The sequence below is a fragment of the Astyanax mexicanus genome, chromosome 12, assembly GCF_023375975.1.
Source record: "Astyanax mexicanus isolate ESR-SI-001 chromosome 12, AstMex3_surface, whole genome shotgun sequence".
Lineage (NCBI taxonomy): Eukaryota > Metazoa > Chordata > Actinopteri > Characiformes > Acestrorhamphidae > Astyanax > Astyanax mexicanus.
Window position 1 is genome coordinate 49,669,322 of NC_064419.1, and position 24,858 is coordinate 49,694,179.

The 24,858-nt window shown below is 38.3% G+C and overlaps 1 protein-coding gene across 1 annotated transcript in view; it reads left to right on the forward strand.

Annotated features, from left to right (window-relative positions):
- The first annotated feature begins 9,206 nt into the window (after positions 1 to 9,206).
- xpc (xeroderma pigmentosum, complementation group C) overlaps positions 9,207 to 24,858 on the forward strand; it is a 28,590-nt gene continuing 12,938 nt past the window's right edge. The window contains exons 1-8 of the mRNA XM_049485920.1: positions 9,207 to 9,339; positions 11,861 to 12,223; positions 13,015 to 13,126; positions 14,013 to 14,097; positions 14,848 to 15,005; positions 21,851 to 21,971; positions 23,337 to 23,426; positions 23,681 to 24,535. Coding sequence (XP_049341877.1) covers positions 9,240 to 9,339; positions 11,861 to 12,223; positions 13,015 to 13,126; positions 14,013 to 14,097; positions 14,848 to 15,005; positions 21,851 to 21,971; positions 23,337 to 23,426; positions 23,681 to 24,535 — 1,884 coding nt within the window. The 5' untranslated portion in view covers positions 9,207 to 9,239. The remainder of the gene's footprint in view (positions 9,340 to 11,860; positions 12,224 to 13,014; positions 13,127 to 14,012; positions 14,098 to 14,847; positions 15,006 to 21,850; positions 21,972 to 23,336; positions 23,427 to 23,680; positions 24,536 to 24,858) is intronic.

Consider the following 24,858-nt stretch of genomic DNA (forward strand, 5'->3'; position numbering starts at 1 on the left):
TTTTTTCATTATCGTTCATTATAGGTCAAACAACCTCACGGACCAGATGTTTCATGCTTGCTGCCTATAGCTGACCCCTGATCTAAAGCCTTTAGGTGACAATTTTTTTAATTGTTTAGTGTTTAGTGAAATACTGTAATGTGTGTGATGTTTTATAAAGTAAATGCAACACAGCGTAACTCATGGATATGATTGTTTTAACCCTTCTGTTATTTTCATAATTTGTCAGGAACAGCAGTGGTGTTCCCTGGTTAATCTGACCTGGTGCATATTTAATTATCCAAAAGATGTCTAAAACAAAACAAATCGAACCTAACAAGCAGTGTGAATATATCATTACTAACTCTATTACTAATTATTCTATCATTATTTACTGCAATGGTGTTCCTTACCTCTAACAGGTAATGATTCAATTAAGTTAATTCACTCGTTTTACATAAAAATACATGTTCAAATTGTATTACTTTTGAAAGACCAACATATAAAACACAATAGATTTACATAATATTGAAACACATTGTAATTTTTAAGTTTAAGTTTTAGTTTTTGTAGAAGTTTTTATGGGGTGGTTGCAAATATGTAAGATAAACCATTTTCATGTTATATGTTGATTACATTGATTAACACAAGCAGAAGAAGTTTCATATTGAAAAAAAAATACTCTCTCTCTCTCTCTATCTCTCTCTCTCTCTATCTATCTCTATGTCTCTCGCCCTGCCCACCATGCCCGCTCTGCCCATCATGCCCGCTGTCCCTTATGGCTTTTTATTCCTATCTGACTGTAGTGAGTTTCATATAGGGATGGAAGCCATGCAGGACTGAGGGCCCGAGTCTTCATAAAAACCGGGCACAGCGAGGGCAGCGCCAACCCTGCCAAACAACTGTCCTCACCTGTCAACTATAAGGCACACACACACAGATACACACATCTTTGTGCTGCTGGCACACGTACACTTGTGCTGGCACGGATCCGGGCACAGATGCCCAGCGAGCCCTTCCTGCTGCAGGGAGGCTGTTTGAAACTGTGCTGCCAATCGAGTTTACAGACAGCTCTCTGAAGTAATACGTATACACACTAATACACACACACACACACTAATACACACACACACACACTAATACACACACACACACACACACTAATACACACACACACACACTAATACACACACACACACACACACTAACACACACACACTCTTCCGAGCTGGACATCTGCTGCGGAGCGACGCAAAGACAGCTGTTCATTTGCATCCGCGGCACCAGGTACCCGCACACACTAATACACACACACACACACACACACTTATACACACACACACACACACACACACACACTCTCTCTCTCTGTAATAAAGCTGGCTGCTGAACTTTAATGAGTGAAGGTGCAGCCGGGGGCTCATTAGATCAGACCTGCAGTGATCTGATTAATATCTGAGAGAGAGAGAGTCCATCACTCTGCTCTAATCTCAGCTATTAAACCTCTATAAAACATTTATAAACACATATATCTGTTTATAAACACGCAGCTGGCATTTAAACGTTGAATAAACGTTGAATCAAAGTAGATGTTATGGTTGAATCAACATTGATACGAAAACGTTGTTTTAACGTCGTACGTTCAACATTTAATAAACCATATCTCACTAAATCTACACTGCCAAAAACGATGAGTAAAATTAACTTTAAAAAAGTTTCGCTTTGCCACTATGAGCGGGAGGTCGCAGGTTCGAATCCCGCTAATGCAGCTTTACCATCAAGCCTCCGGCGTTAGAGGGAGCAAAATTGGCCCTGCTCCCTCCGGGTGGGTAGATGGCGCTCTCTCCCCACATCACTCCTACGGTGATGTCTGCAGCACAGGGCGTCTGTGAGCTGATGTGCCGGAACCGAGTCGCTGCGCTTTCCTCCAAGAGCGCTGTGATGTTACTCAACAATGCTGCATCAGCAGCAGCTCGAAAGGAAGCGGTGGCAGACTTCACATGTATCAGAGTATCCTGGTGTGTTGGGGCATCACTAGTGATAGGGGGAGTCTTAATGAGTAGGTTGGGTAATTGGCCGTGTAAATTGGGGAGAAAATGGTAAAAATTTGAAGTAAAAAAAAAAAAGTTTCGTAACTTTCTGCATTTGCTTTTTTTTTTAAGTAAATTTAATTTCATATTCCTTCATCCAACTGTTTTCAGAAATGATATGGTGATGAAATGTAAAATGATAATTCAAAAGGCAAAAGGTTGAGGACATTATGTTGATTCAGCGTTAAAATTGTAATGTTTGCACAACCATTTAACATTAAATGTTGATTCAACATCTCAACGTTTAAACAAGAACATACATGATATGCTTTAATCATATTTCAACCACATTTCATTGTTGATGGTCGTTTGTGTGGCAGCTGGGGAGTTCATAATGATGGTTTTTAAAAGTGTTTACAGTATTAAAGTGAAAGAAATACATTTTATTAAGGGTTTTTAAACTGTTTTATAACTAAAAAATGTAATCCCTGTTGGGAATCCCTGGTAACCTTTGGATATAAAATGAGATTGAGATGGTTGGGTATAGATTTTTTTGCTATCTGGGTAAAATGGGACATATAAACTGTATTTTATGTATTTGGATTGAAGTCTTTAGGTGACAAACTTAAATTAACAAGAAAAACACTGTAAAATGTTAGCCCACATGAATTTGATTAAAATTAAAGGTCTCATTTAGACAACTTGTTTTAGAATGGATCTTAAAATCCACAGAACTTACAAAACATATTTGATAAAACTTAAAAAGGCCAACTAAAACATTAAGTGAATTTTACGTTGGTGAGATGTGATATTTAAAGTTTTTACACATATGAAAAATGAATAATCTAAACTAGAGATTTCTAGCTGGCACAGCTGGTGGTGGTTGTTATTTACCAATTGGTGTCAAAACTCAAAAATCTGTTGTATGTAGTAAGTTGCCTTGAAATTTTGAGTTTTCTCAACTTTTTAATTTTTAAAGCGAAGTAAAGTCGGAACGGCCTTACCAACCCCATGCAGCTCAAGCCAATTCCCTATTATACTTGGCAACCGGGGTGGTAGCACAAGCAGCACAGGCAGATTTCCATAATAAACTCCGTAACCGGGATGCCAACTCATATGTCTGGAGCCAATTCCCATATTATACCCTGCAGCCGGGGTTTTGCACTTGAAGAACTCAGTGTGGACGTGGGCCAAGCATTTTAAGCCCAGGGGCCAGTTGTTCAGAGGTAATCTGATCGGATTTTGGTTATCGGATTGGATCAAATCTGGAAAACGGGTTGTTCAAAAGGGAAAGAAGCATTCTGAAATCGGATCAGATCACGTAATCCAATCCTAGTTTGTAAATGGATCAAACCTTCAGTTTCTGTTGTTCAAAACTTTTCAGTAGGATTTGGATAACTTTGATCCAAAAAAACAGGATTACCCTGATCCCAACAAGGGGTAGGATTTCAAGGGGGATTTCAGGAAGTAAATGTGGTAAAACTTTAAAATCAAAGTTTTAAAGTAAAAAAAAATACATTTGTACAATTTAGTGTATATACTTTTACTTCTATTTTGCACTTGACCTGTTTAACCGTTACAGTGATAAAGTAGACATTGGCTACCAATTAAGCCTTTTATTATAGTAACGTAAAAATAAAAACAATCTTGACCCCATTAAATAATCCCCCCAAAAGATTTCAATAACAAACAAAAATAATATATTCATTTTTTCATCTACGTCACTGTCATTCATCACTGTATATTAATGTCAAAGAAACATTTATCAGATATGAAGCTGTCAAAAATAATTTCGAACAATTGAAAAGAACACCAGAGTTTGTTCTGGTTCTTCAACAGGCTCAGGTGCATCATGAACATCACAGAGAGGGACATTGCGTCTGGTAGCAACATTGGGCAGGACAATACATGCAAGTGTTATGTTGCATGCTCCCTGTGGTTCGACTCGCAAATAGTTAAGGCATGCAAAGCGTCTCTGCAGAACACTCGATTGCTCGTATTGTTTTGCAATAAGCAGTATCTTGTTACTGCAAGAAAAGGAGTCATCAACCCCTGTTGGTTCTTCTATCTGTTTTTTACATAGCTAGTAATCCGGATTAGGTAATCCTGAAAACTGTGTTTCTGGATCAGGTTGATCCAATCCAATATTGCTTTGAAAAACTGGCTTAAAAGTAAGACAGATCACCTGATCCTGGATAGCAAAAAATGTGATTACCAAATCTGGATAATTTTGATCCGGATTACATTTTTTGAACAACTGGCCCCAGGTGATTTGGAAATCTGGAGAACCTACAGGACGAGGAAGTGCTGTAATCTGGTGGAGACTGTGTTCCTGGGAAACCCTTGCTGTGTGTGGGTGAACATTATCCTGCTGAAAAATGAAAGTTCTGCACAGATCACTGAGATCACTGTTAGTAATGTTCCTCCTATCACTACTAGGGGTGACTGACTCTCACCATATGAGATGATGCTCCTCAGATCATCAATCAATTAATCAATTAATTAATCAATTAATTACACCAGCAGTTGTATAGTAGGACAGTGTGTTGCTGCACAGCAAAGGCAGGACTGAAGCTCTTATCACAACCCCACAAATCTCAATTCTGAGAATTCTAAGATGTAACTCCATGGGTTATCTGTGTTCTTTGTGGTTCTCTGTGGGGTTTTTTGAATAATAAGTTCTCCATTTGTTGAACCACAGTTTGGAGGTGTGTGCCTGTATAATATATATATATATATATATGTGTGTGTGTGTGTGTGTGTGTGTGTCCATATATATATATATTTTTTCATTAATAAAACATTTTGATGCATTTACAGCCCTTTCTTTTGTTTGTTTTTTTGTCCCATTTAACTAGTGCTGCACTTTATCTTATGCTTAATTAATCAAGATTTATGTTTGTGTGCGTAATTAAAATTATGTTTTCATATTCATATTATAAAACAGTTAATATTGTCGTAAAGTCGTCATTATCTCAGGCTTGTAAACGCCTGAACATATAATATGCTAGTACTTTGTTTCAGTAGCTAGCTAACAAGCTAACTCTTAAATCCCACCTTAAATAGTGAAACAGAATAGAAAATAAAATGAAATAAAAGCTAACAAAAGCTAATTTCAGCTAGTTTTATTAAAGGTTTGTTATGGTTATATAATGTTATGGTTGTTTATGCAGATTAAAAGATTAAAAAGTTAGCAGTTAAAGTTTTCTTTATTTTCAGAGTAAGTTTCAGAGTAAGTTATTCCAGAGTAATATTATACAATTTTATACAAGAGCAATTTGTACTTTCAGCAGTGTGCTAAGTCCTGCTGGAAAATGAAATACGCATCTCCATAAAAGTTGTCAGCAGACCCTTGTAAAAGAAAAGTGTAGGCTATTAAGTTTATTTAAGTATATTTAATTTAAGTATACTTAACATGGAAAAATACACAAATTAAAATACATACTTAAATACATACTGAATGTACTATTTTTGGAACAACTTACGGTAACTTATTAAATTGTGCTTTTGAGTGCTTTTTTCATACAACAAACTTAAGTAGTGTCAGGTCTTAGCCCTGTCTCGTGTCTCTGTGTGTCTTCCCCACGTGACCTGTGCTCCCCTGTGTCTCCCGTCTTAGTAGATTTCCACCTGTGTCTCATTTGTAGCTCCGCCCCTTCCCCAGGTGTTTCCAATTCTAGAGTGTTTCTTGTTTCCTTATATAGATCCCCTGTGCCACTTTGTCTCTGTCGGTCTTTGCACCTTCACCTGTCGTTCGTCTCTCTGTGTTTTCATAACGTTTCTCAGTGTCTCTCTTAGCCTTGGTTCCTTGTTTCTTGTTTATTTCTTGTTTTCTCGTTTATAGTTTATTTCCTTGTTTATTTCTAGTTTCTTGTTTTATTTCTTGTTCCCTAGCTCCCTGTATATACCCTGTTTGTGTTGATTCCTAGTTTAGCTCCTTGTATATATTCCCTGTTTGTTTATTTATATTATCTCTAGTTGGTTTAGTTTAGGTTCTTTGATTTGTTATTGGTTATTTTTGTATCTTTGTTTCATGTTACTTGTTCCTTGTTATCTTGTTATTTATTTATTAAATTATAATTTATTTTCACCCTACCTGCACTTGTGTCCGCCTCCTCGTCTCCCTGCCTGGGTCATCCGTGACAAGTAGATTTAAGTATGTGTGTTGTTTAAACATAATTTTTATGCACTTAAAGTATATTGTAAATGTAGCACTACTATTGATGCACGTATTATGTACACCTTAAAAAAAAGAAAAAAGAACTACACTAAAGTGAACTTTAAGCAGTATTTAATGCCAATATATATATTTTTTATCAACACAATGTATAATTTAAAGCATGGCTTAAAAATACATTTTAGGAAAATACAAAGAAAGTATATTCAATGTGTATTTTTTAAATAAAGTATATTAAATTAAAAATGCACTTTTAGTGTGCTTTACCTAATTTGAACATCCTTTTAAGTCCAAAGTCAGTGCAGTGTTTTCATGAGTTCATATGACAATAAAAATGCTAGTCAAATTTTTCTCAGTAGCTAGCTAACAAGCTAACTTTACCATTCCACCTTAAATGGTGCAACAGAATGAAAAATAAAATCAAATAAAAGCTACTTAATAAGCTAATTTTAGCTAGTTTAAATAAAATGTTGTTATGGTTATTATATAATGTTATGGTGGTTTATGCTGACTAAAAGATTAAAAAGTTAGCAGTTAAAGTTTTTTTTATTTTCCTCAGAGTAATATTGTATAAGACCAATTAGTACTTTCAGCAGTGTGGGCAGTGCGCCAAGTCCTGCTGGAAAATGAAATCTGTCAGTGCAGTGTTTTCATGAGTTCATATGACCATAAAAAATGCTAGTAATTATTCTTAGAAGTTAGCCAACAAGCTAACTTTCCTATTCCACCTTACAAGAAAATAATAAAAAAAGGTATTAAAAGCTAATTTTAGCTAGTTTTATTAAAGTTTGTGTTTGTTTATGCTGATTAAAAGATTAAAAAGTTAGCCGTTAAAGTTTTTTATTCTCCCCAGAGCCAAAAGACAGTTGCGCTGGAGCGCCATAAATCAGCGCTGCGTTAGATTTAATCATTTGGAGGAGCTGCAGAAGCTCTTCCTGACTCATCATCAGCTTCATCACTCTGAGTTTATTCTGCAGCAGCGACTGATTATTATTTAATAAACACTGCAGAACGAAGCCTTACTGAACACACAGACATAACGCATTAATAAAACTCATCATTAACCCTTTAGCTTTCTGCTCAACTGTTCTAACAAAACACATTCTGATTCACTGTGCTCCGTTCAAGCGTAACATTATAACTACCTCCTGTTTCTACTCCCATAACATTAAAACGCATTACTTTTTCAGCTCCACTGATCATACAGTGGCAGACATCCCAAGTTGCAAAAGTTGATTTCACCCCCCCCCCCCCCCCCAAAAAAAAATTGCACACACACCCAAAGGATAACGAAACTTTACTTTTAATTATACTTTTTTAAATTACATTTAGAGTATTCAGAGGTGAAATTAGTTTTCTTTTTTTACTTTTTGGAAGGACCGGCCTCTGCTTTCCTTTATTTTTTTTTGGAAAAAAAGCCTTTATTTGACAAACATTGACAGTTACAATATCACAAAAAATTGCACATCAAAATCATTTCATATCATATTACAATAATTATTAATATTGCCTCCGCCATGATCTGCTTTCTCTCACTCACTGAACAAATCCCGTCCGGGAGGGGGAAAAACACTGCCCGCCCACACTAAAAACTGAACCCTCTCTGTTTTTTCTCTCTCCTTCCCACACGCGATTAGAGAATAAAAGTCTGTGGCCTGTGTGGCGTTTGGGGCGCTCGTTCTGAATTCCGGGAGATTATATGTGACTCGCGGGCATCAGGGAGCCGCTACCCAAATGCGGGAGACTCCCGCAGCTTCAGGGAGACTTGGGTTGTCTGCAGTGGCTTGTAAAAACCTCAAGCTTAAGATTTGTGAAGTGCACAGCTTTATAGTTGTTCTGTGAACAGATTCTCCTGATCTACCTGAGCTGTGGATCTCTGCAGCTCCTCCAGAGTGATCATGGGTCTCGGCTGATCTCTGATCAGTGCTCTCCTGTTTGCTGGATCTGTTAGTTTGGATGGATGGTTGGTTCATGTCTTGGTAGGTTTGTAGAAACAGTTGTAGAATACTTTTTCAGGTCCATTTTTGGATGATTAAAGTTTAGGATTTTTTTTATAACCTAACCCTGCTTTAAATTTCTTCTCCACAACTTTATCTCTGATCTGTCTGGTGAGTTCCTCTTCGTCTTCATGATGCTGTTTGTTCACTAGTGTTTATTAACAAACCACTGAGGCCTTCACAGAACAGCTGTATTTATACTGAGACTAAATTACACACAGCTGGATTAAATACAAATAATAAATAATAAACCAAATTAAGTTAAAAATCAATAACACAAAACTATTAAAAATAAAATAATGAAGAAATAAAAAGTTAAAATAAAGAACTAAGAAAAAACTAAAACAGTTCAAATTAAGAATTAATAAGATTACGTAAAGCTGGTACACGGTGTTCACTAATAAACCAGGTTGTCTGAAGGTGGATAAAAGTTTATTTTACCAAATATTGATTCAAAAGAATTGAATAGATTCAGTTCAGAAATCAATATTTGGTGGAATAACCCTGGTTTGTTTTTAATCACAGTTTTTTTCATGCATCTTGGCATCACGTTCTCCTCCTCCACCAGTCTTACACACTGCTTTTGGATAACTTTATGCTGCTTTACTCCTGGTGTAAAAAATTCAAGCAGTTCAGTTTGGTGGTTTGATGGCTTGTGATCATCCATCTTCCTCTTGATTATATTCCAGAGGTTTTTAATTTGGTAAAATCAAAGAAACTCATCATTTTTAAGTGCTCTCTTATTTATTTTCAGCGCTGTATTGCTCGCTGTTCTTGTATTAACTCGGTGCAGTGCTGCCCCCCGCCGGTTGGTGCTCTCCTGGACGCGGGACGGGGCTGACAGGAAGCGGATGTGACGTGTAGAGGGGGGTGTGGTTTTTGGCAGTGGTGTGTTATGAAAGGATGGAGGGGGTGTTGGGTAACTGCAGGGTCTGAATGAGAGATTATACAACTTTACTCCACCTGTACTACAGTTTACCTGCCCTCATACCCGGAGAGCATTACAGCAGCAGCAGAGGGGCATTACAGGGGTATCAGAGGGGCTGGGGGGGCAACATGGCTAAACGTAAGCAGGCAGCAGATACTGGCTCTGAAAGAGACACAACAAAGAAGCTCCAGCAGAAGAGCAGAACTTCCAAAACCCACAACATCAAAGGTACTGAATAGATACATTCTATCACTGATCATCATTAATAAATAACAATGTAGCAAATACAGCACTCTCGCTTTTTATCCTACATTCAGTAAATGAATAGTAAAGTGATGTATCAGATTATGAAGGAACACATAATGAATCATGTAGTAACTTAAAAACAGTGTTAAACAAACCAAAATACTCTGTGAAGTATTTAGATACTCTTATCTGGGAGCTGTTTGTTAACTTTTAGCAGTTTCTGATGCTGGAAACTCTGATAAACTTATCCTGTACAACAGAGGAAACTCTCGCTCTTCCTTTCCTTTCCTGCAGTGGCCCTGATGAGTGCCAGTTCCATCATTATAACGTTTTTGATGGTCTTTGCAGTGACTGCACTTGAGGATACTTTTTTTAAGTTCTTAAAATTCTTCTTTTCGCATTGACTGACCTTAATTTTTTCTTAAAGTCATTTATATTTTATTTAACTTTACTTAGTTGAGTAGATCTTGATCTCATAATATGGATTAGAACAGGGGTTCAGCCCGGGTCCCACATTTATAAAATACAAACCAAACAAATTAATTTTTCAAAAATAGCCTTTAAAAACTTGTTTAAAAATACATATGCATGCAAAGTGAATTTAAGAGCATTTTTTACTGAGAAACTGAAGAGGAACATGTATAAAAGTTAGTACAATTAATTTAAATATCAAAACTGCACAAAATAAATAAGGCCACAAAATTAGATATTTCTCTTCTCTGCATTTCTCTGCATTTAGAGTACATTAGTAAAAAACTCTATCTATCTCTTTTTTCCCCCAAATATTAAAGACTATTACAAAATCAGTTGAGCATGAATTATTTTGCATTTTTTATTGTTTTGTCACAGTTTGTCGTTCTTGCCTACTCTCCCCATTTTGTGCATTTATCTTTATCCATTTTATTCTATTTTATTTTATCTTATATTTATCTATTTTAACAACTGCTCTTTTGAGTGTAAACTGGACTGTAAGATATGATGTGAATGACAATAAAATCTAACATTCTAAAAAATAAAAACGTTGAATTAGAAGGTGTGTTCAAACTATTAATTGGTGCTATATTTTAAAAAAGGTAAACCTGCCAAAACTAAAGGTAATAGGGTGGTTACATGGGTGTCTATTAGCTATACAGCTAACCTGCTAACATGCTGAAATCCCAGTTTGGGTGGATAAACTCTAAATTGGGAATGTTTTTTTTTGGCAATAAGACAAGAATGCTGAGATTCCAAAAATAAATACTCTAATTATAACAAAATACTTAATAAATAAATGTTGCGAGATCTGTCATGAAAAAGTATTTATCAATTTATAGTACGATATGTTGACTTTTCCTCTTATTAAACAGTATATTTTATTATCAGTGTTTTACGGTAACGGTGCTGTACTGTAATATGAGTGACTGCTGTAGGCTGGGAGATGTGTGTGAGTTACGAGGTTGTGTAACGTGCTGTTGTTAATGCGAGTGCAGTCATTTCTGCAGGCTGCAGCTGGTGAAGGGGGCGGGGTTTTGCATGGCTGCTCTTGTGCAGCTGTATTAACAGTAGCTGCTGCAGCATCTGCACACGCACACACACACACACACACTGTACACTATAAAGACTCTAATCTGTAAATTAAATTTGTTTACCATATTTTTCACACTATAAGGCGCACTAAATTATAAGGTGCATTATAATGCAACACTGACTAAGTTAGTTACACAGAAGTTAGATAAAGCTAAGCTAAGTAAATAAAACTGTAACTTTTAAATAAACCATCATCTTTTAAAGTTAAATGAGTGCTGGATGTTAATCTACACAGATTTCTCTCCTGAAAACTGTTTATTTGGGTGAGTAAAACGATTCCATTTATTTACAGTAAGATTAGATTTCCAGATTTTCACTAAGGCTGGGTGCAGCAGCATAAGCATTAGCATTAGCGGCTAACAGTAAATGCTGCCTGACAAAGCTACACTGAGGAACTCATTATTTTGAGATAGCAAGTCATTATTTTGAGACACTAAGTCAATATTCTGTGATAGCAAGTGTGATTGCTTATAATTTTTTTTTTTTTCAAAATAATGACTTACTATCGCAAAATCATGAAATAGTATCTCAAGATAATGACTAACTATCGATAGTATCACAAAAAAATGCGATAGCATAAATATATATATATATATATATATTTTTTTAATATTATTATTTTATGTGACGGGAATATGGCTTCCATACCCCCCCAATTAGAATAATTAAAGTTATTGCTTCATTACTCCAAATGGTGGCGCTATAATCCCTAAGTAAATAGGATTAATAAACCTGCAGTGAAAAATTATTGATTGTTAAATTGTGTGTCTAAAAAATAAATAACACCAATAAATCTGTAATTAATGGTATTTGATTATTTTACCTGAGTCTTTAATCCTCTTCAGTAACTCACGGATGCTGTGAAGTATCATACAGAATTGTATTGTGTGTGTATATATATATATATTTCTTATATATTTGGTTTGTATTTTATCAGAAAAGGCTTCTGCAGCCAAAACCGTGATGAAGAACCTCAAACCCAGAGTCCGAGCCTCCAGAAAATCAGATGATCCTTCAGATACGAAGAGAAGCAAATACTTCAAGAACAAAGAGCCTTTGGGGGCGGGGCCTATGAAGGCGGGGCGTCCGAAGGCGGGGCCCCTGAAGAAAGAGCCTCTGAAGGCGGAGCCTTATGATATGAGTGACTCCAGTGAGGACGTCAGTATAATATCTCCACATATCACTGCGCCGCCAATCAACCAGATCAAAGAAGAGGAAGATCAGAAGGAGGTAAAAAAAGAAGAGGAGGATGAGGAAGAGGAGGAGAGTGATGAAGACGAGGACTGGGAGGAGGTGGAAGGTGAGTTCATTCATGCTGTTGTGATCATCTGCACCTTAAAGGTAAAATAAACATCAGTCAGTAACTCTGATGAACTTATCCTGTACAACAGAGGGAACTCTCGCTCATCCTTTACTGGGCTGGTCCTGATGAGTGCCAGTTTCATCATCATAATGTGTTTGATGGTGTTTTTTGTGAATGCACTTGGGAATATTTTCAAAGTTGTTGAAATTCTTCTTTTCAGATTTTTCTTTAATTAGTTAAGTAAAGCTGACTGAGAGAATGCAGATATGTTCAAAGCTAATCATCGAAAGCTCTATCTGAACAGGATTAGTTTTTCAGGTTTTTTTTTTTACCCTCTGTGATTTTATTCCCGTCCAGAACGATCATGTAGGTGTTTTTCTCAGACGTCCTCTGAGAAAATTACAGGCTGAATTATCTACTGTTTTTCTCTGAACTCCGTGCTCCTCCGGTAATTTTAGTCCCGTCCGGACGCACATCTCTGAGTTTCGTCTCCTCGCCTTTAATAAAATACATAATTGTCCACTGCCGCGCACCGTAATTACACTTTGGGCGTGCCACGTTATACGAGATCCACGTTAAAAACACAACAGCGAGTGGAAATGGAGGAGCTACTGAACTCTGTGATGTCATGTGACCCTGAAAACCTAAAAACTCACAGATCCTCCTGTTTTTTTCATTGCGGTCCGGATCAGATGCCCCCTGAGAAACTAATCCCATCCAGCTACTTTGAAGAATCTAAAATATAAAATATATTCTGCATTATTAATAAATTGGTTTGTTTGTTTCAGAACTTGCAGGTCCGCTGGGGCCGGTGGATCCAGAGCAAGAGCCGGCGGTTCCGTCCCAACCTGTGGAGATTGAGATCGAGACAGCAGAGGCCATGAAGAAGAGACAGAGGAAGTGAGTGTGTGTGTGTGTGTGTGTGTGTGCGTAAATACACATAAATGCGCTATTTTTTTAATGGAAAAATACTGGCATTGAAATAGATTATCTTGATACTGACAACCAACTAGCAACGCTATAGCAACCACCACAGACACTTTAGCAACACCTTAGCAACCGTTTAGCAATACCATAGCGACCGCTTAGCAAAACCATAGCAACCAACACAGACACTTAAGTAACACCTTAGCAACCACCAAGCAACCGCTTAGCAACACAATAGCGACCACTAAGCAACACCATAGCGACCACTAAGCAACACCATAGCGACCACTTAGCAACACCATAGCAACCAACACAGACACTTTAGCAACACCACAGTATGCAGTTCATTCCTGTGTTATTTGTGCGAATAACACATCAGTGTTTATATACTTTACTTACTTTAGTAATTCAGAGCTAAGAAACAAATGGTTAGAATTAGTCTATGGAGGAAAAACACCACCAGCCAAGTACAATTGAGATAGGTAGGAGTAAAAACAGTTTAGAACAGTTCTGTTTACACTAGTTAAAAGTAAAAATCCACCTGGACCTGGACTACCCACCTCTGTGTGTAATTATAGGTTTAAATAGGATCTCCGGTGGATTTGGTGTTTTATAGAGATTCTAAGACTAGGTCAGTGGCTGAACTGCACTTAGCAGGGCATTATTACACATGCTGTAAAGTGAAATATGACATTGAAAAGACTGTTATTAGTGTAAAAATCTCTTTATTTTAAAATATTTCTAACTGTTGTCCGTCGCGCCGCCTCCTGGTGTTGCAGTGCTGTTAGCCAATCAGAGGCGATATGTTTGCGTGTATGAATATTCATGAGCTAGAGCTGAAATCCTTGTGTGTGTGCAGGGAGAAGAGGCAGGCGGAGTTTGATGCGTATCTCCGCCGGATGATGAAACGCTTTAGTAAGGAGCTGCTGGAGGAGACGCATAAGGTTTGTATGTGTATAAACACATATGTATGTATTTGTTTATGAGCTCTAGACCTGTTGTAATTACTTAGACATATTGTCTCAGAAATAATTTTGATTGATTTTGATAAATTGAAACTGATCTCTTTATGTGAGAGTGACATTTTTTTAAATAGAAAATTGACTCATTCTTCTATTCTAACTTGTGCAGAAACATGTTTAATATGCTCTTTTTTAATGTAATTCTAAGAGCATTTAATACAACTAATATATAGGCTATAACATATCGCCGCTATCCAATGAAAAGCACTTATCTCCAAAACAGCAACTTTACAGGAAAGAGAAAAAACCTTGTAAACTTTCAATGGAAGTCAATGTAAAAAGAGTTTATTTCAGGTCATTTTAAACAGTTTCTATTGGTCCATTCATCAATAAATTTTGGCGCAGTGTAAGGGACAGTTTGTCTGTTCAAATTATGTAGTAAACTAAAAATCCACAAAAATAGAGATAAGTGTTTTTCATTGGACAGTGACGATATAGGTTATAAGACTTGCAATTTTATTTATTTATAAAGCAATTTTATTTAATTATTGCACTAATTTTATAGTTATATTCATTAAAAAATGAAAGAAACCAGTAGAATCACATAAGTCAATATAATATTATCTGGATTAGGATCTACAGTATGACTGAATTATAAATCTCAGGTTACGAGGTTAAAGACAGGTTGCTGTGGTGTTTCATCACATCACCATGGTTACTCTCCTCACTCAGGTTCACCTGCTCTGCCTATTGGCCAGCGGACTCTTCAGGAACCGCCTCCTCTGTGAAGCTGATCTCCTGGCGGTCGCTCTGTCTTTACTGCCCCCCCACTTCACCAACGTTCTCACAGAGCGCATCAGCACCGGCTTCCTGGAGGGGCTGCTGAAGTGGTGAGCAGTGCAGAACACATCAGTAGTGTTCACTATTATAGTGACCGGGTTTATTCTGGGGTTAGCGCTGTACTGTATCAGTCCTGATGATGTTGGTACCATTTTAAAAACGATAAAAAGATATCCACATCATTTATAATGGCAGTATTCTTGAAATCAGTCTATTTTGTGTTTGTTTTGCTATATACTGTAAAGCCTTAAAGGAGAACTCTAGCATAAAATGTACTTTTGTTGTAGTAAATCATGATTTAAAAGTTCTTATCTTTGATGAATAGCTCACCTCCGTTCTCCCACAGCATTCAGAGATCCAGAAATTTTAACAGTTTCTCCAACAAACACCCTTCAGACTGGGTGATATGGGGCATAATTTACCCTGATAAATCACTTTTTACACCGTTATCCAGCTCAAAGTAGCTCCACACCTCCTTACTAGAATCCGGAGAGAACCTGACATTTAAAACCAGGCATTAATAACTTAAAAAGTGCAGAAGAAGCTCATTAAAAACACTGTTTACATCCCGTAACACTACTAGCTTCAGCTCCGAGCGCCGCCATCACTGTACTGATAATAACATAGACATATATATTAGGGGTGGCACGGATCACAAAATTCACGGTTCGGTGTGTATCATGGTTTGAGGTCTACGGTTTACGGTTTTGTACGGTTCTTGTTTTTTTTTTTTCCTTTTTTTTTTTTTTTTTATCTTAGCCCCATAATACACGCCGTTACACCAGTGGAACACTGTAATAGTCACTGAAAAGATTTTACTACCGTAGCACTACACTTCTATGACATTACACAGTGCTGCCTTTAGCAAAGCATTACATAATCATACATAATACATAATAATAATAATAATAATAATAATAATAATAATAATAATAATAATAATAATGCACAAACTTGAGTTTCAATTTACTCAAAGCACGCTGTTTTAACAATCTCAGAAAGATAGTATTTTGATAGAACAAGAGGGAAGACATGGATGATTTCAACATGTTTTACATTTATTACTCAAAAAAAGTGTCAGGAATGTGTGCTGCCATCTACAGGAACCTTTTTCAATATCACAGAATAGAAATTGAAACATAATATGAGCCCACCATCCAACCAGCTCAACAGAAAACAAAATCAACAACTCTTCTAATCCCTGAGAGTAAGGATGTATTTTTTTCCACTTGAAATTAAAGTGCAGTGCTTTGAAACATATGGCTGGATTTTTTTTAAACCTAAACTTAAAGTGCCATTGTTATATTAAAACAACTTAGAACAAAAACACACAGACACCATCAGTGTAAATATTGCAATAAAACCCTGCACTGCACTGCACTGTTTAAAACAGCCCTCCCCCTTTCACTTAATTCTCATATTCTTCTGCATGAAAATCAGTTTGTCAACATTTTCTGGCAAGAGGCGAGACCTACTACTTGCAGTGACAATGTCCCCTGCTGTGGAAAAAACACGCTCACTTGGCACAGATGTACCTGGGACAGCCAGGTCACGTTGTGCCAACTTTGCTACATGGGGATACTTATGTGCGTTGGTTTTCCACCATGCGAGGGGATCTTCATCCACAGAAATGCAGCTTGTTTCCTTGTATGAGGTGACCTCTTCACGAATGGTTTCTGGCAAAGGCTTTGTACTTCTTGCCTCTGTTGTAAAAAAAATCAGCAAAAACTGTTGCCATGGCAGATTTCTTGGGGGGAGGAGAGGTCTCTGACGGCTCAGATTCCGCTGCTGAGGATGAACTGGCTGCCTGAGCTTCACAGTGTTGTTGAGCCTGACAAGAATCAGAAAATAGACATTTAGGAAATGTTAATGACAGTGACACAGTTTAGATCTTTGATCGGGCCCAAAAATGCCAGCCCGACCAGGCCCGAGCCGTTCAGGCATACTAACGCTATGAGCGATCCACCGATAGAAGAGGGAGCTAAAATACAGAGCAGAGCCCAGAGGAACGGCTAATGCGAATTTAATTATAACAGAAAAAAAATATGAAATTGGCAAAATCACCAACTAAACTAACCCCAAAATAATAACAAAAATATAATCTAACGAATTTCAAAAGATAAAAACAAAATAGTCAACACAACAGTAGAAAATCAATTAACTAATATAAAAAACGCTAATGCTAAACTGCTGCCTGATTATAACATTCTAAGTTGTGCAACTTTTTTACATCACAGTTTGATGTGTTACTTTTCTATATTTTGATGATCACGCCATAGCTTTATATAAAATAAAAATAGCATTAAAAACAGACGCCTACATCATGGATATTTTTTTTAAGGCCGAGCCCGCCGGCGAGAGTGTTGGGAAATCTCGGCCCGACCCGGGCTGAGAATCTAAACTCTAACACAGTTACAGTATGTTCCACAGGGCAGTGGGGAATATAAATATTACAAATGCAAAAAAAAAACTTTAAATGCAGTTTAGAATTGATAAATAACATTTAGGCCTATTTTAGATAATATTCATCATAAAATCAAAATAGCTTACCTGCTCTTCGAGGTTTACAATTTCCAATGTGAGATCATCCCAGATTTTCTGAACGCAGGCTTCATCCAGATAAGGCAAGGACTTGAACCTGGGATCCAGTGCTGTGGCTCTGTGCAGATAATCCTGAATACTATGGTCACTGTATCTGCTTTGAAGATCCTTGGTGATGGCTGCCTTGGCATCTTTGATGGTGGAACTGTCGTCTGCACTTGGTGCCATTGCTTACAGTACCATCCTCTGCAGTGGCATAATCATTGAGACAGAGGGAGATGTTTCAAGGATTCAAGGAGATTTTATTGTCATTCGCATCACATGTGGTACATGAGGTGGAACGAAATTGTGATCTCACGATCCAGTTTTACACCCAAAGAGCTGTTATTAATAGATATATAGATAAAAAAAAAGAATACAATAAAAAGAAATAGAAATACAAAATAGATAGATAAATATCCCAAGAATAAAAAAAATAAATAGAGAGTAGAAGGTTCAGCAACATGAAGTCCAGAGTGCAAGTGTGCTATAGCAGCATGATAATGTGAATTAGAGCAGTGGAGATAAAGTGTCTCAGTGCAAGTAAAGTGACCATGTTTGTAAACAGTAAACAGTAATTTGTCCTTAGTGTCAGTGCAGTGTGTTGTTAAGTGGAGTTTAAGAGTCTTACAGCTTCCGGAATGAAGCTGTTTCTGAGTCTTGTTGTTTTGCACTTAATGCTCCGCAGCCTCCGTCCTGAGGGAAGCGGGAAAAAAAGTGCGTGTGCTGGGTGGGTGGGATCCTTCCTGATGCAGGTGGCCCTTTTCCTGCACCTGGAGGTGTAAATGTCTGTGGTGCTGGGGAAGCTAACTCCAACAATCCTCTGTGCAGCCTTCACCACCCTCTGCAGTGCTTTCCTGTCTGCAGCAGAGCAGCTTCCATGCCACACGTTGATGCTGGAGCACACGACGCTCTCCACCACACATCTGTAGAAGGAGGTGAGGACTACGCTCCCGAGTCCAGCTCGTCTCAGCCTCCTGAGGAAGTAGAGCCGCTGATGTGCCTTCCTGACCAGAGTGGAAGTGTTGTTGATCCAGGTGAGGTTGCTGGTCAGGTGCACACCCAAGTACCTGTAGCTGTCGACCACTTCCACCGCAGATCCTCCAATGTGCAGGGGGAGGTGGGCATGCTTGCCCCTTCTGAAGTCCACAATCATCTCCTTCGTCTTCTTTACGTTGATGCAGAGGTTGTTTTCTCTGCACCAATCCTCCAGGTGTTCCACCTCCTGCCTGTAGCTGGACTCATCTCTGTTTGTGATGCATCCAACCACTGCCGTGTCGTCCGCAAACTTCACAATATGACAGCCTGGATGGAGAGGTGAGCAGTCATATGTGAGCAGTGTGAACAGGAGGGGGCTCAGCACACAGCCCTGAGGGGAGCCAGTGCAGGGAAACACTGCACAGTGTTTCTGTGCTCATCAGGGTAGTCACATTCTTCAAAGGTTTAAGAACATCAATGAGGCCCTCTGTCAGCTTTGTTTCACTGTCGGTTAACAGGGAAATGTCCTTGGCTTTTTTTTTTTCATATTTTTGTCCGTCACCGCGGAATAGAGGGCCGCCTGTTGCTCCACATAGCGCTCTAACATATCGTATGTGGAGTTCCAGCGCGTTGGCACGTCGTGAATTAACTTGTGGTCTGGCAGTGTCAGCATGTCCTGCTTTGTTTTCAAGATGAAGGCGGCTGTTGTGCTTCGATGGAAAAAAGTGACCACCTTTCTGACCTTCGCCAGCAGTCGTGAGATTTGGGCTGTAGAGATGGCGCTTTTGGCTGCCAGGTTGACTGTGTGAGCAAAGCAGGATATCTGTGGCCCAAGTCCCTCCGTCAAACCTACTGCATTCACTATGTTCTTGGCATTGTCAGTCGTGACTGGGATGGTGCCGTTGTCCCTCTCCAATTTCCATTCCTCCACCACCTCTCTTAGCTTTTCGGAGAGAAATTCGCTTGTGTGACTCTCATATATTGGGCTCGTTTGCAATACGCAGCTTCGTAACTCCCATTGGGGAGTAATGTAGTGGGCAGTCACTGTAAGGTAACTTTCGGTGGACCTGGAAGTCCATCCATCCGTCGTCAGAGCTATTTGGCATGCCTCAGATAACTCCTTAACTATGTCCACCCTTGTCTCTTCATATAAGTTCGGTATCACATTGGTGCCAAAGTATCTACGAGAGGGCATGACGTACCGCGGCTCCAGCACCTTTATCATATTCCTAAAGCCTTCACCCTCCACCACGCTGTAGGGCTGCATGTCCTTTGCAATGAATATACCTATGGCTTTGGAAATTGATTTCGCCTTGGCGGTGTCCTCAGCCAGGGGCTGTTTAAATGCCGCGCTGATTGTGAATGGCTTTTTGGCAGGCTCTCCTCTCCTCCCCTCTACTGACACACTTGGGTGATGTTTTCGTAAATGGCCACTAGCGTATGCAATGCGGGTTTTGCAATGCTTGCATATTGTAACAGTTTGATCCACGTTTTTATTGCCAGTATCATCGCATGTGACGGGGAATACGAAATGATCCCACACACCTGATTTAAACAACGCTGGGGCATCCTTCATCTCTGGCCTAGGCAGCCTGCCTTCTCCACTCCCACTTGCCATGTTTGTCCACGCCACCACAAACCTTCGCTTTCGCTTCTTTGGCACGAATGAGAACCACGTGGTGACATACGGGCATTTGGCTATAATGCGAATTTCGAACGTCTGGAGAAAAAAAAAAACGTGGACCCTGTACGGTTTACACACGCCCCGCGCCGTGACAAGCAAACCGTACGGTTCGGTTCCTTCACAAAAACCGTTCCATGCCTAATATATATACATAGACTCTGCATAGTCTGCATCCTGGCGTAGCAGCTGGCGCCCAGTGCATTTATTTGTTTACACTGAGGAAGGTGTTTAATACACCTATAAAAAATAATCACAACTCCACCAATTTATACCTGATTTTTACACAGTTTGACAAAGACAGACATATGGTATGGCATATTAATAAGTGTATAAATAAATTAATTTCAACAAAATTTCTGGATCTCTGAACGCTGTGGGAGAACGGAGGTGAGCTATTTATCAAAGATAAGAACTTTTTATCATGTTTTACTACAATAAAAGTCTATTTTATACCAGAGTTCTCCTTTAAGGGTATGTTTATGTTTATGGTTATTACTCATGCACTAACTATTCTGTATTTTAGATTTATAGGTAGATTTTCACATTAACTCTTTATACAAAATTGAGCGTGGTCTTGATAAGCTACTGTTTTTAACAGAATAGATGTAAGTCTGTCTGAACAATGAAAAATTCTATACATTTAGGATCATAACCCCCTCATCACTTATCTTGGCAGGTGTAGTTGCTTTTGCTTCTATCCTCTTATTAACGAGCATCCCTTTCTGCTTCTCGTATTCCATAATTAGTTCCCACCTTTTAAAAATATATATATAAATATATAAAAAATAATAGACCCCTTAAAAATAATGATTTTCTTTGATTTTACCAAATTGAAAACCTCTGGAATATAATCAAGAGAAAGATGGATGATCACAAACCATCAAACCACCAAACTGAACTGCTTGAATTTTTGCACCAGGAGTAAAGCAGCATAAAGTTATCCAAAAGCAGTGTGTAAGACTGGTGGAGGAGAACATGATGCCAAGATGCATGAAAACTGTGATTAAAACCATCAGGATTATTCCACCAAATATTGATTATTTCTGAACTCTTAAAACTTTATGAATATGAACTTGTTTTCTTTGCATTATTTGAGGTCTGAAAGCTCTGCATATTTTTTGTTATTTCAGTCATTTCTCATTTTCTGTAAATAAATGCTCTAAATGAGAATATTTTTATTTGTAATTTGGGAGAAATGTCGTCTGTAGTTTATAGAATAAAACAACAATGTTCATTTTACTCAAACATAAACCTATAAATAGCAAAATCAGAGAAACTGATTCAGAAACTGAAGTGCTCTCTTTATTTTTTTACAGAGCTGCATTTACAAGAAATATAAGAGAACGTAACAATACAAAAAATATATATAAATATAGAACAACTAAGGTTAGAGGAAGCATGGTTCCCTAGTGTGTATAAGTGATGATATTTTACATATTATTATGCTACACATGGTAAAATTAGATATTGCACATAATAGAGCATTTAAACAGTAATAAATAAACTGCTTTATTGCACATATAAATAAATAGTGTAAATATTAAGCTGCTCTTTACAGAGGTCATCACTGATTTATCTGATTTCTTTGGTACTTTGTGTGTTTAATGATGATACATTTATAAATATATTTAATCTGGTCTGTGCTGTCTGCAGGTTTAAGACGACCTTCACTCTGAACCCTGAGCTTCCTGAGGAGCAGGGAGTGGAGCTGCGGGAGCTTCTGCAGAGGAGATTAGGAAGTTTATCAGCTCGAGATCATCAGGAGATGACTTATGTGAGTGACCTTATCACTTTAACAAAACAGAATCAGTTATTCAGCATGTACTATAATAATACTAAATATTATGTATTTTATATTTATCTTATCAGTAACTTTATTACTGCAGTTCTTCTCCTCACAGATTAACTCTAATTCTAATTCTAATTCTCTTCTCTGCTGAAACTGAGACTCAGTTCTTAATCATGTTAATAATCTGAGCTAAAGGCTAAAGCTGCTGTTTCCATGTGGGTCAGCCAGACGTCTTCCTGTAGCAGTTTTTTTTCTCCAGTTTCTAATAGTTTTTATTTGAAGGTGTAGGAAACAGGACTCACCGCTCTCTGACTTCATCTGTAATTTCTCTAAAGAACAGAAAGAACTTCTACTTTTAATAGTTACAGAGTTCTCTGTGTTTTATCTGAGTCTTTTTCTAGTTATTATGATGATGAAAGTGTGAATGTGCTGTAAGTGTGTAAAAGCTGCTGCAGTAGAGAGTAACAGCAGTAACACTAGCACATTAGCACATATTTTTTCCATTGCTGCTTAACAGCTGTAACCTGTAATTGTTTTGCTATAAATCATCGTTTTACAATTTACAATAGACCATTACTGTATACTTTTACGTTTTAAAATACTGAAATTACAGCACTTTTCGAACTATAAGGCACACTTAAAATCCCAAAAATCATCAGTATGTCTTTAACTAGTTATGTTTCTCCAGCACTAAGGCTGGAGCAGTATTAGCATTAGCCGCTAACCACAGCTCAAGCTTTTTTGCTGTTTAGAGGTGATCATATCAGATTGTAGTCTGTGCGTTTACCTGACAGGTAAACTGACAGGGCCTTTGTGAAAAAAAATTGAATTGTTTTCGTAGCTTGTTTTAACACGGTAAACGCACAGACTACAATCTGATATGATCACCTCTAAACAGCAAAAAAGCTTGAGCTGTGGTTAGCGGCTAATGCTAATACTGCTCCAGCCTTAGTGCTGGAGAAACATAACTAGTTAAAGACATACTGATGATTTTTGGGATTTTAAGTGTACACCCCAGGAGCCAGGAGAACACGTTTAGATCCTGCCATCGCCAGCGGGGTGCTAATGCTAATGCAGCGCTGTGCTTACTTGTAGTGTACTGGAGGAACCAAATGGATCAAGATAGATCACAGCACTGCCACCTCGCGGCCGGGTGAATAAACAACACAAAAGTAAATACTGTTTGCCATCTAGCTGCCGGGAGTTTAATAAAAACACACGTAATAAAAAAAATCGATACAGCATTTTTGAGAATCGATACAGTATTGCAAAACGTAATATCGCAATATTCAAGTGTATCTATATTTTCTTACACCCCTATACAGTATATGATGTGATTTGTCTCTGCAGCTCTTCCTGCTGGTGTTACGGTCGCTGAGGCTGTTCTGTAGGCTGGTTCTCTCGTTACAGCCTGTCCCCTTCAAACCAGCATCTAAAAAGGTACGTCATCTCTCACTGTTCGTAGTTTTTTTAGTTTTTTTTATTGTTTTTACACAATACTTCTGCTAAGCTTGAGCCTGGTGTCTCTGCAACACATATATTTCTTTTCCTGTTTCCACAAATAATCTAAAAATTAATCGTCACATTAGTCGACTACTAATGTAGTCATTAGTTGCAGCCCTTATACAGTGTATATTATACAGTTTTTTTGTTGTTGAATTTGTTCATTTTGTTGGATTTGTGTTTTTCTGTAGCAGGAGAAACGTCAGTCCTCCAACAGTCCTCCTAATAAATCTGATAAAAAAGCATCAGATTCCAATAAAATCTCTCCCGGGTCGAAGCGCCTGCAGCCGGCTGCCAGCGGGGGGAGCCGGAGGCAGAGAGGAGGGAAGAGAGCGAAGAAGAGCGACGGAGGAGAAGAAGTGAAAGAGAGGGAGGCGATGGCGGGAGGACAACGTCCAAAAAACTCCAGACGGAGGAGCGTCGCGTCAAAAGTGTCCTACAAAGAAGACAGCAGTGAGGGGGAGGGGCCTAGCGATGACGAGGAGTTTCAGCTGACCAGTGAGGGTGAGAGTGACGAGTCAGGGGGCGGGGCTAAGAGGTGTAGGAGGAATTCAAAAACTAAAGGTAAAGGTAAAGGTGGGGGACGGCGCGGGTCCAGCGGCAGCAGGAAGAACAGAAAGAAAAAACAAGAGGAAGAGGAGGAGGAGTTTAAGGAGGATGAGGAAGAAGAAGAGGAAGATGAGGAGGATGAAGACGAGGAGGAAGAGGAAGAGCATGAAGGACGAAGACGAGGAAGGACACAGCGGGGGGGTAAAGGGGACGACGAGTGGATAGAGGTGTACCTGGACTCAGTGAAGGGGTGGGTGTGTGTAGATGTAAATCAGGGGGTGGGGAAACCGCAGCTCTGCACCAATCAGGCGTCTCATCCCGTTACGTACGTGGTGGGCGTGGACGGAGAGGGTTACCTGAAGGACCTGAGCACCAGGTATGACCCCACCTGGCTGACGTCGTCACGGAGACGGCGAATCGACTCGGAGTGGTGGGAGGAGACTTTAGGATTTTACGTGAGTCCAGAAACAGAACGAGAAAAGAAGGAGGACAAAGAGGTAATGAACTAAATAAAACACACACACAATATATACACACAATATATATACAATATACACACGCAATATACACGCAATATACACACAATATACACACAATATATACACAATATATACACAATATACACACAATATACACACAATATATATACAATATACACACACAATATATATACAATATACACACGCAATATACAAACACAATATACACGCAATATACACGCAATATACACACAATATACACACAATATATATACAATATACACACACAATATACACAAAATATACACACAATATATATACAATATACACACAATAAACAT